This window comes from Mchenga conophoros, linkage group LG2 (genome assembly GCF_057382185.1).
Source record: "Mchenga conophoros isolate Kocher_MC1m ecotype Shallow Benthic linkage group LG2, M_conophoros_male_GT1.1, whole genome shotgun sequence".
Lineage (NCBI taxonomy): Eukaryota > Metazoa > Chordata > Actinopteri > Cichliformes > Cichlidae > Mchenga > Mchenga conophoros.
The window spans coordinates 10,891,469-10,903,878 of NC_140527.1; the positions used below are offsets into that span (position 1 = coordinate 10,891,469).

A 12,410-nucleotide genomic window follows, 5' to 3' on the forward strand; every position below is an offset into this window, starting at 1 on the left:
TAATGGTAACCTCTAATTGCCCAAGGGAGGTAAAGCAATGATGTTGTGTGTGTGTGTGTGAGCACGCGCTCACACATTAGATCATTAAAGTCAATCTGCGAAATGTGTATGCTGTATGCTCTTTTAATAAATAAAGTCAGTGTGTTTGTGTCTTTACAGTGATGAAGGTCACAGTTTATACTGTCTTTGTTTGTTCCCACTCACAGCTTCTCATCTCATGTTAGTTCAGTTCATATCTCTTCTTACTGTTTTGTCAAATCTCATTTGTGCAAATCCAATCCAATACTGTGTTGGTTAATCTCACAGTACTTTATGGCATCTCTTCAAATTCACCTGAAAGCCCATTAGTAGTGATAATCTCTTTAAAGGAGCTCACTGTAACTTCTAGAAAACCATCATTATTAACTGCACCCATTATGCGACTTCCAGCCATCAATCTGTTGTTTGCATGAGCAAGAGTCAGATTAATGCTATGTTGGTCTGAATGTGCTGTCTATCATGTAAGTTGTACAACAACTTAGAGAGCAGTGTATATACTATACAAAGGTCACATGGACATCAAGTTAGGGCTAGCTTTATAACTTGGCTATCTTGCATGTTAGCTAAACTAATTTATAAATGACCAGGGGGGGTTTGGATGAATTGGCACTTTCAGTTCCATGAGATAGCTTTCAATTCATGCATATCAGCCAGAGACTGTGTAGATTACAGATGTTAAAACATGAAACCAACTAGGAAGTGTCCTAAATCTTTATTCATTTTACTGGCCAACAGGGGGCGACACCTGTGGTTGCAAGAAGACTTTCAGTTGTATAAAGGCAGTGGTTTATAGATGGAGCCAGTGGTTCAGTTGGCACAACAAAAGAAGAGTTATCCCTGCCTTGTACCTACAACTGGGAAAAATATATTTTATCATTTTTGCATACAGCTGTCGTCTACTTTTAAGCTAACAATAGTTAATACTGGAAGCAGAATAGAGCCCCAGAGGCAAAGTGTTTGGCATGTAATTTCTTTGGGACAAAAACACCTCTAGCTTTGAGTTGGTAGAGGACACTGTACCGAGACTAAAGCTCAAAGTTGTGCAAGCATCTACTGCAGTAGACTGACTGGAGAGTTTATAAGCTGCCGCTGAAGACTCCCTGGTTTATAAACTCAGATCAGTTTCAGAGCCAGCTACATTTCTCTGCTCTGCTGTTTCCATCTTGCTATTTTTCCTTTACTTTCTGTTCTGCAATTTAATTTCTATCTGTTTTTAAGTTGGATGCTTGTGTTTGTTTTTCCTCCAGGCTGATATAATATTTAAAATCCTCTCAATGTTTTTGTTTTTATCTCATAGTCACAGATTTCAGCTTTACTTGCTGGATTCAGGCTGAAATTAAAATTAAAAACTTGGCTTTAATTTAACTTTTGTTCAGGTTCGGGGTTTTGGGTTTCGGATAAACTCGTCACATGGCGTCTCAGCAGGGTTTGTTTATGCAGACGAACAAGGAACGAAAGTACTTAAAGCTTTTAAAGAAGTGTAACATGAATATTGCATGACCAAAGCATGTTCCATTCAAAATGCAGAGGAGCATGTGACACAGCCCAACCTGGTGTCCCGGCCCCCGACAGATCCACCACACATCCTTTATTTCACACGAACAGGTCTGCAATCATCTCCTCTGTCACCTGACTCAGAATAGGGCTGAAAGGTAATACAAGAGAGACGGCTGAGAAGAGATGAAAAGATCCTCTAGCTTCAGCGTCAGAGATCAGAGTCTGTGGTGTTTTCTTTACCATTTAAAGTGACTACAATTTAATGTACGATAACAGTTAATGGTGTCATGACTAGGCTCCTAGGCCACTATGATAAACATGGAAAAGACACAGCAGTCGGCTGTAAACCAGAACATTTATACCAACAAAATTTGGAAAATTGCATAATTATGTCATGGTCTCTTGATTGTGGTCCCAGGGTTTTGAGTCACTTTGGGATTCCTGGTTTCTACTCCTCTTTTTTGGATTGTTGTTAGGCTGAGTTTGGATTTCCTGTTTTGATTTCTTTATTATTAATCTTTTCTTATGAGTTATGGATCCTTTGGTTAGGGTTTCTTGTGATAAGTACAGTTTCCTTGTGTCGTACTTCTTGCTAATTGTTCAGATTCCTGTAGTATTAGTATGCTGTGGTTGTTTTCTGTTCACCTTTAAAGATCAGCTCTCTGTCGTGGTTTCCTGTGACTGTCCACCTGAGTCTCGTTCTCTAATCAGCCCAGTTTTTATTTCAGACTTTGTGGGCTCCATGTCAGTGACATCGATTTAACAAGCCCTTCCTGCCTCTCTTATAGTGGAGAAGTTTTCCCTTTCATTTTCTAATAAAATATGGTCCTATAAAAATATGTGTCATACTTTTAGTGTTTGTTTCATCAGCGAGAGGCTCTAATGGCGTCTGCTTCTCGTTAACACTGAGCTCTGCGGTAAGCTCCACCCAGCTGGCACCTCCAGGATGCCAAAACAAACCACAAACTCTCGGAAAAGCGCGCTGGAAATACATGTGACCGTGCTGTGACCTTCAGAGCCAGATGATTGGGTCCCACAGGGAGTCCATCTGTGCCCTGATTGGGCCGAGCTCTGATGTTACCGATTTCTTAACTTGTTGATGTTTGAGCTTGAACAAGTGTGTGTGTGTGTGTGTGTGTGTGTGTGTGTGTGTGTGTGTGTGTGTGTGTGTGTGTGTGTTTTAGGAAAAAACTAAAATATTGAGATGACCTCAGCCTCCCGTGTGTATTTGTGAACATTCAAATGCACACTTAGTGTGTGCATTTGTGTGTTATTGTGCACAACAAGAAAAAGTGAGAACTTGAACACTGCGTGTCGGAGATACTTGGGCATGAGCATGATTCTGCAAGACAGGAAAAGTGTTTCGGTGCCGCCTGTTAACACAGTGGCTGCAGAGAAATGCTAAACAACATAAAACAGCTGTACAGTGATGCACAGTTACTTCACACATGTGAGCAGTTGCTGTAAACAGATGTTAAACAGCCACGAAGAGACAGGCCTGAAGACCACAGAGCGATAACTAGACTACAAAATCACACGAAACTGCAGAGACACCAAACACTAGACTTATTATGACTCCTGCTGTTTATAGTTTTCTCAGTTTGCTGTCTACTTCTTTAAATTGAGCTCTTTTAGTGTAAATTACCTCACTTTAAACATGCAAATACATCAACAATTAAGCTATTAAATTAATTTCATGGTGCGCCTCATTATGAAATAACTGACTAACTATTTCGAAGTGATGCTGTGTTTTTACTCTCCATGGTTTCATTAAATGGTAACCTTTACTGTTTGGACCCATTCTGCATTAATGACTGGGAGAGAGAGACACTTGCAGCAGTGCATGGAACTGAGCTTTTATGCCCTTATTATAGGGCAGTGAAGAGAATGAACAGCACTTGGATATGAAATCTTTCTTAAAGGAAAATATTTCTTTTCATGTACAAAAACCTGAATAATCATGCCCCACTGTTTCTCTTATTGTCTTGAAAGAGCACTTCCCTCTCAGGCTGCAGGCTCACTTGTGGTTTCTAGAGTTTGTGAAGGTAGAATGGGAGGCAGAGCCTTCAGCTATCACACCTCCCAGTTGGGATTTAAGGGCTCAAACCTTGATTTTCACAACAGTTTACAGTTAGGACTGGATCTTATTTAAATTGCTATAAGCTCAGGCTGCTGGAGCCTGCCTATGATGTATGAGCACTTTTAACTTCCTCCTTCCACCATCCAAGTGTTTATATGCCACTGATGCACATCAATAAATAGTGTGTATTTTGTTCCTTTCTCTCTCCTTTTTCTCTTCACCCCAAATCGGTCCTGGCAGATGGCTGCTCCTCTCAGATCCTTCTTACCCCAGAAGTGCTTCTCTGTTTGGGTTTCTCTCTAAATTCATAAAGTCTTTACCTTAAAGTAACTTGAGGGTGTAGTGCAGCTTATATGGATGAATTCTTGACTTCATCACTCTTGATGAGTCATCTGATGCTTCGAAGCTGTGAGTTTCACATCAAGACTTAAACTGCTTTTCTGTGTTTTCAGGCTGACCAACAGTACGCCAGCAGTGTAGCAGACAACCTGAAGCGCCTGTAAGTCAACCTGCATGACAGGATGTTGTTACTACTGCAGCCAACATGAGTGTGTGTGTGTGTCGTCCCTTTTATGGACATTTTCAGCTGAGATAACAATACCACTGTTAAGTAGACTGGGACTGGAACTATTCCTGCATGTATAAGACGACATCAGGCTGGATTTAAACGCCGCTTTCCTAATTTTCTGAAAATAAAATATAACAGATTGATATGCTGATTGATATTAATCTTCTGGATTAGTGTTTATTAGTGAAACACTACATATCATCATGAATATTTATATATTGAAATTCAAATATGTGAACTTATTGTATTGTGGGATCAAGTCACTGTTCACAGTGGACAAGTTACAGTTTGTATAAATAAATCTTTGTCGTGTGTGAATGAGTTGTTGCCTCATGACAGTAAATTATAGCGCACACAGCCCACAATCAGTCGTGTCAACAAGCTTGACTGCATTATTAAGTCAAAAACTGCAAACAAACAAACATATTGGAATGTGTTGACTTTGTATTTGTGGAGCACCTCCAAACTGCTGACCATGTCATGTTAGCTTGGCCTAGTGAACACAGAGCAACATGAATTTATATCCCATACGAACCTATTTGTGTCAGGCTTGGCCCAATAGCTGACTTCAGGGAATCTTGGTTTCTGTGTAGAGTTGTGAATGTGAACACCGAACAGCTTTATGTATGTGCATGTTTGTTTTATTCTTCTGTCCTTAGCTTGTGAGCAGGGGCGGGCAACTCCAGGCCTCAAGTGCTGGTGTCCTGCAGGTTTTAGATATCACCCTGGGTCAAATGATTAGTTCATTACCAGGACTCTGGAGAACTCCAAGACATGTTGAGGAGGTAGTTTAGCAATTTCAATCAGCCGTGTTGGATCAAGGGCACATGTAAAACTTGCAGGACGCTGACTCTTGAGGCCTGGAGTTGCCTACTCCTGTCATAGAGGGAGCTCATGGTTTGGTGTGAACATTGATCGTTTGTTTCTCAGTTTTCCAGCAGAGATTCAGTCGGGTCTGTTGGAGGTCATCTCTCCGTCGGTCCACTTCTACCCCGACTTCTCCCGACTCCGAGAGTCCTTCGGAGACCCAAAGGAGAGAGTCAGGTCAGCAAACGTGTGTGTGTGTGTGTGTGTGTGTGTGTGTGTGTATATCTTTGTACATGTTTAGACATCTTTGTGAGGACAGAAAATTGGCATGCTACAATACTTGTGGGGACCAACAGCCCTTAAGGGAACAAAATGCCCGTCCACACGAGTTTGAAGCCATTTTTGAGGCTCAGAATGTGGTTTTAGGGTTTCAAATAGGTTATGGTTAGGTTTAGGGTAAGGGTTAGGGTTAGGCATTAATTTTTTATGGTTAGGGTTAGGGTAAGCGACTAGGGAAAGCATTGTTTCAAAGAGATGTCCTCACTAAGATATGAAAACGAGTGTGTGTGTGTGCACGTGTTCCACAACTTTCTTTAAGTAGATGTGGACTCTTGAAAACCAGACATATTTAGAGCATCTGGATCAGGTCATATAAATAACGCTGTTTCTGGATTTCATTAATAGAGGCATGTTATATAAATGGATACAACACTCAGTAAATCCTGAATAGAAATCAGTTTGGAGAATTCTCATCTACCAAAGACTGTAGAGATCCTGCCTCTAAAAAAATCTGTCCTCGGATCTCAGCAATGTCCTCACACAAGGGTCCCCACAAAGATAGGTGTGCAAGTCCACATAGTCAACTTTACAGTCCAATCAGGTGTGCGTTTGTATGTGATTTATGAGCTCCAGCAATGAGAGAAAGCTGGTACTGGTGGGTGTCTCTAATCATTTGTATTTATGCATGCATGTCAGTCAGTGTGTGTGTGTGTGTGTGTGTGTGTGTGTGTTTAACATCTCCCCAGGCATCTGTCAGCCTGTCGTGGCTAATTCATGAGTCTCTGAGCAACCTAACCAGACACACACACACATACTGAACACACACACACACTTAAGTTGGTCCTCTCGCCTTCCTGTCTCCTTGAGAGAGCCATCTTAAAAGGAAACACACACACAGCTCGAAGTGACATCGTTTTATTTAATGAACTGCTGCTCCGCCCCTTGGCCCCGTTCCTGTGGTAACACTGGACAGGGAGGGAGGTAGAAAAGATGATTGGAAGGGAGAAGGAAAAAAAGAAACACCTCATCCTCTTCTTCACTGTCTGTGTGCTGATGAGCTATTTTCATTCACCGCCTCTGAAGAAACTGAAATCTGAAGCTTGTGGAGTCGTTTTCTCTGTGACACACGCTCTGGAGCGAGTTGGTGTGAAAACGGCGGCGACGGGTAGCTGACTGTAACATCTCTGCAGAGGAAGATGAAGAAACAGCGTTCTTCTTCCCTTTTGGGACTCATCTCAGAGAGAGACCAGGAGATCTTCTGATTTTGTGATTTCGTTCTGTCTGCAGACATCATCTTCAGTTCTTTCCTAGAAAATATCCGCTTTCAGAGATGCGATGCAGAAGGAAAATCTGTCAGACAGAACCTGGGCTGCAAGTCTTAACTGATGAGAAGAGCTGAGACCTGGGCTGAGTGATGCACTTGTTCTTCAAACAACAGGAACGAGTTGATTTAGTTTGCCAGCTGTTGGAGCTCAGAGAGATAGACTGCTGTCATTTTCATCAAACATGGAGTCACAACACCTGAAATCCAAACACACAAACACAAAAACAGGTTTTTAGATTCAGTAACGACGAGATGAAATAAGAGTTCTGTGGTGGTGGCGCGAGTTAAAGACCAAATATGTGAAACAAATATTACAAAACTCTTAAGTTAAATTCATATTCATATAATCTATAATCAGAACTACGGCTTCAGTAATGTATATGTCAGCTGGTGATGATTTTAGGTACTAAACGTCTGCTGGGAAGGTTTATCTATATTAGGACAGTGACTTATACTAGTAGAATGAAAAGTAATAAATACTACAAGTACATTTAAACTGTGCTTTAGTAAAGTTAGACTATGTTATATTACACCACTGGTCGTCTTCATGCCACCTGTTGTTTCCTTTCTGGGCATCCTCCTGCATGGCTAGCATCCAGATTTGGGCCTTCATGTTTTGCATCTAGTTTTGTTTTTTGCAAATTAATTTTTTTTCTTTCAGTCACTGGTTAAGTTTAGGTACCAAAAACTTAACTTAACATATTACAAATCACAAGGATAGGTTTACATTTTGTTAGCTTTAGCTACGAAAACCTGTTTTGTGTGGTTTGAGTTCTTGGTTTTAGGTGTTTGAAATTAGTTTGTTCACCTGTGCACCACTAGAGAAGTGTACAGATTTACCACATCAGCCCAGCCTCTACCCTAAAGCATCATGGGAGCAATTAGTTCGCAAAGTGAAACGTTCCTGCAAACAGAAGCTAATACATCAGCTGTGATGGATTTGTGTCCACGCTCTTCAGAGTTTAAGTGAGACGAACGGCTGTCAGGAAGGGACTACATCAGTCTGAAAACTTAATGATTCGGAGAAAATGGACTTTAATATGCAGAACTTGTCTGCTCCTTAAACACTTCAGAGTCTGAGCGAGCAAAAGACGAACACGTCTGCGCTGACTCTTCCTTTTTAACGCAGTTTGCATGCGAGCATATAGCCGCCGTAATTTGGTTCCCGCCGAAGGCCCGATGCTCTCGGTGTGAGAGGAAGATGGTGACGCGAGTCAGGCGGCCACCCTCGCGAGCTAACCGCTGTTCATTCAGTTCATCTCCCAGAACACTCCACCTGTGCGCTCACAATAAAGGCACCTTTATTTGATCATATTTATGGTTCCATTTAGACGCACACAGGAGCTTTTAAGGTTAAGAGGCCTGTTTTAATTCAGAAAAACTCTGATTACATCCAATCAATGCAACAGTGAAAATACTTTGTACAGTATGAAGCTGATGGGTCTGTTTTTGTGGTGCTTTCATGGTTGTTTTATGTTGTTTCCATGTCTTCTGTGCTTCTTTCATGGTTCTTTGTTGTTGTTTGTTTTTGTGGATATTTTGTGTATTTTTTGGTCTTTCTGTGTGTCTTTGTAGTGATTTTGTTTCTCTTTATCACTGCTTTAGTTTTTTGTGGGCTTTTGATGCTATTAAAACTTGTTTTTTCGCCCTTTGTATATCTTTTGAGTTTTGGACTGTGGATTTATAATGTTGGCGTTTAGTTTCCTTTTGGATTTTTCTGCTGTTTTAATAGTTGAAGTTGTGACTCTGGTAACGTTATTGTTGTTCTTAAGATGACTTCTAGTCTATGATATAATTTTCTTTAATTTTACTGTCATTAGTCTCCACAGTCTTTCTCAGTTTTCCTTCCCTTCTGTTTTGTCCATCTTTGTTTCGTTCCCCAGTTTAGCTCCTTGTGTGTATTTGTGGACTTGTATTCAGTATCCTGGTTGTTGGGTGTTTTTCTTTGGTCATAAAAATGTGTTTATCTTCATGTCAGCTGCCTCATTGTCCTGCATTCGGGTCTTCTTCACGTCACCACTCCTGACACTTTGTGCTTGTCATGGGATGATTGACTTTCATGAAGAAGGAAACAAAAACTGCATTGTCTTGTCCACTTATGTTCTTCAAATGAAGGACAATCATTCATGCATTCGATAAGAAACCTTTTATTAATAGAAAGCAGCGGATAAATGCTGTTGTTTCTCTTGCTTCGTGAAAAAAAGAACACCTGGAAGTTGTGTTTTTACTTCTGAACTTCTCAAACATCCACGATTATAAACAAGGATGCAGAATGAGAAGGAACAAAAATCACAGCAGAGGTGGCAAAAACACTCACGATGATCACTTAAGTCGAAGCAGCAATAAATGTGTTAAAAATGCTCCAGTTAAAGTTAAAGCACTGATTTAACTTCTTTACTCAAGTAAAAGTGAAGAAGAGTTAACAAGGATTCAGCAGTTATGGGAACCTTAAGGTTGGTATTAGCGGTGCCGCGTGGGAAAAGGAATCGCTTATAAATCAGTGACAATCGTTTCAACTATGAGCTCCATTTTCTTTGTGATCAGGCTTTGACCAGCTGAGCTGTGCTGCTCGTGTTTGTGGATTTAAACAATTGAATTCAACAAGATATGAGACGATGTTACATGAGCTATCGTGGCTGACTGGCAGAGTATCTGTATCGTCTCCTTCAATTCAAGCAGATGTTGTGACATCACTCTGACCATGAACACCACAGCTGCTCAGCACGAGTCTGGCATCGTGCATGACTGCACACTTCTGTTTGGAAAGTGTAAGGAAGAGAAAGTCCAGATCTTTGTGTTGAAATGCAGCAGTTACCAATAAAGTTCAAATACATAAATAAACATGACCACAGGTCAGGTTTAAGGAAGTCCTTTAGAGCAGCAGTGGGGAACTCCAGGCCTCGAGGGCCGGTGTCCTGCAGGTTTTAGATCTCACTCTGGGTCAACACACCTGAATCAAATGAGTAGTTCATTTCCAGGCCTCTGGAGAACTTGAGGACATGCTCAGGTAATTTAGCCATTTAAATCAGCTGTGTTGGATCAAGGACACATCTAAAACCTGCAGGACTCCGGCCCTCGAGGCCTGGAGTTCTCCATCCCTGCTTTAGAGGAGTTGACATGGTCATGATGCTGATTCAAGAACACAGCACAAACTTCAGTTTTTCTTACTCACATAAGAACTTGTTGAAGCTTGTTGGAGCTCTGAGACTGCTGGCCCCTAGTGTGTAAACTGATAACAATAATAATATAATAACCTGAGCTGTAATATTGTTACATTCTCACAGGAGAATTTATAGTAAAGAGTAAACATGATTAACGCTTAGCTGTAAATATGTGATCATAAGTGATTATAGCTGCAATAAGGCGTCATTAAGTTTGTTTTTTTAGTTTTTAATTTGTCTGTCGTGTTTGTTTTAGAATAATCTCAGTGACGTGAGCTTCTACGGTTTGACCTTTAAAGGATGTTAAGCATGAATGACGTCTCTGCTCAGAAGCTGTGTGTTTGGCCTTTTTGACTGAACGCAGCGTGGAAGCACTGTGAAAGTGCAGTGATGCCTCTTTGGTCACGCTGCTGCTGTTTTTGTGAAAGAAGCTGCCAGAGAATCGTTTCTGTTTTATCTGGAAACACTCGAGTCTTTGCGTGTAGAACCAGCTGACTCTCCCTGTCGCCTTAAATCGCCTCGCCGATCGCCGCGAGGGAGTGCGAGACAAGAAAGCCTCTGTGTTAACTTTACTGTTTTGCTATAAAAGCCTCTTTTTCCCGGGATTGTTTCTTAGACCTCGGTGGGATTATAAAAAGTCTATTGACTCCCAACAGTAAAAATAAGCCTTTAAAGTGCCGCGTGAGGAGATGAGCGTGGATCGTTTTTTTATGGCGCAATAAAGAGAAAATGGAGGCGTGGATGGGTTTTCTTAACTGAAGGAGTGGCACCTCATGTGTTTATCACATGCTGCACAAACCCCTTCAACAAATTGCATCTTTTAATGCTTTTTTTTTTTTTATTTTGACCCTGAGATGTGTGGGATGTTTTTCTGGCACTATGATCATGTGCTCCTGCTCACTGCACAAAGCTGCAGACCTCCACTGGTCAGTGTGGATGGACACATGAGGAGCTTTTATGCTTCTGGACAAATCTGACCTCGTTTGTTTGCACCATCCTTCTGCTTTTATATGTTTAATGACACAAAAAAGTTAAACGCACTAACATAAAACCTCACTTCTGTTTTACCCTCAAGCATCAAACTATATCACTGAAAGAACGAAAACAACATGTTAAAATGTCCAAATCTGAATAGTAATCCATGTTTGGAGACGGCGGCACTGCCAAAAGGACAGAAGGCCGAGCTGGAGAGTTTTGTTGGGAGGGACAGCTCAGGATGGAAGTTTGCATGTGTGCAGAGGAGGGATGGTGTTAAAGATGGAGCTGCGAGGCAGAAGGAAGAGCTCAGAGAAGATTTGTGGATGTGGTGAAACAGGACATGCAAAGGGTTGGTGTGACAGAGGAGCATGCTGGGATGATCTACTGTGGCGACCCCTAAAGGGAGAAGTTAGAAGAAGAAGAAAACAAGTCCTTTGGTTTGATTTCTAACCTTTGTCTTTGAGGCTCAGAAAAAGGTGATTAGAGAGACGTAATAGTAACTAGTAAGTTGTTACTGTTGGAGCATTTTTAATGACATCATCACTGAGCTCTGATTAGCAGGTGTCTGTATCTGTGTGATGGTCACACGGTCTGTGGATGCAGACTGATCACTCCGCCCTGTTCTGATGAAGTGTCAACATATAAACCGTTACCAGTGTATAAGTTATGAATCAGATTTTAGTGACTTCCCTGTTAAAATAAAGAATTCATTATCGATTTCTCTTTTTTCCTGAGAACTTATCGAGCATTAAACAGACGGCGGTAAACTCGCATGCAGCAGCAGGAACCCTCTGAGCTCTGACACCTCAAACAGCTGAGCGCTCGCTCTGTAAATATCGAGCTGTGTGTTTAGCAAACCTCGTCTGTGAACACACCGATTCAGTTCACCGCTGATTGCTTTGTTCTGTTTCTGCGAGCGCCTGAAACTGGCGGCGCGCTCTCTTTCCCACCTTACGGGCCGAAGGCGTCGATGGAAACCTGCAGAGCTACAACCTTGATCCTGCTGGATGTGCTTCCTCTGTGTGTGTCAGAGACAGTTGTTACCTGTTTAGTGTGTGTGAGCAGCGTAAACACACAAACATTCAGTGTTTTTTATTCCACAAACAGGCATTTTACAGGTGAACAGACGATGAGATCAGCTCCACGATTAAGGGAACAGTTCCCCCCCTCTGGTCATTCATTCATTTATTTTCATTCTTTCATTGTTTTTGCCTCTTTGTCTTATTTTTCTCTATTTTGTAGCTTTTTTGTGCATTTGTGGTTGTTTTGTGGACCTTTGTGGTTCTCGTTGGATAATTGACTTTCATGAAGAAACAAATACACGCTGCCTTGTCTTTGCCACTTATAAGACCACACGTACTTGAGAAGGAGAGGTTCACTCCAAAATCACATCTACATATTTTGCCTCTGGGCTGCAGCGTTGTTTATCCAACACAGTCGTGTTTGACTTGCTTAGCTTTGCCAAACTGACTTTCCTTAACTACAGTGAAAGTAAATGGCGCTTGTATCCGTAGAAGAGCCCAAAGAATACACTTGAAAAACACGTGGTTACTCGAGAACATCCACAAGGCTGTGAGCAGTCTCAAACAGAAACAGACTGATCTGTGTGTGTAACCCTCCACCTCTGCTCAGCGATGGAGATGTCCTGCTTTACTCTCTGAGGGGAGGCGTGGTACA

General features: G+C 41.5%; 1 protein-coding gene across 1 annotated transcript in view; it reads left to right on the forward strand.

Annotated features, from left to right (window-relative positions):
- The window catches only part of mgat4b (alpha-1,3-mannosyl-glycoprotein 4-beta-N-acetylglucosaminyltransferase B), a 117,897-nt gene that overhangs the window by 67,742 nt on the left and 37,745 nt on the right, over positions 1-12,410 (forward strand). The window contains exons 5-6 of the mRNA XM_085286244.1: positions 4,069-4,115; positions 5,115-5,228. Coding sequence (XP_085142370.1) covers positions 4,069-4,115; positions 5,115-5,228 — 161 coding nt within the window. The remainder of the gene's footprint in view (positions 1-4,068; positions 4,116-5,114; positions 5,229-12,410) is intronic.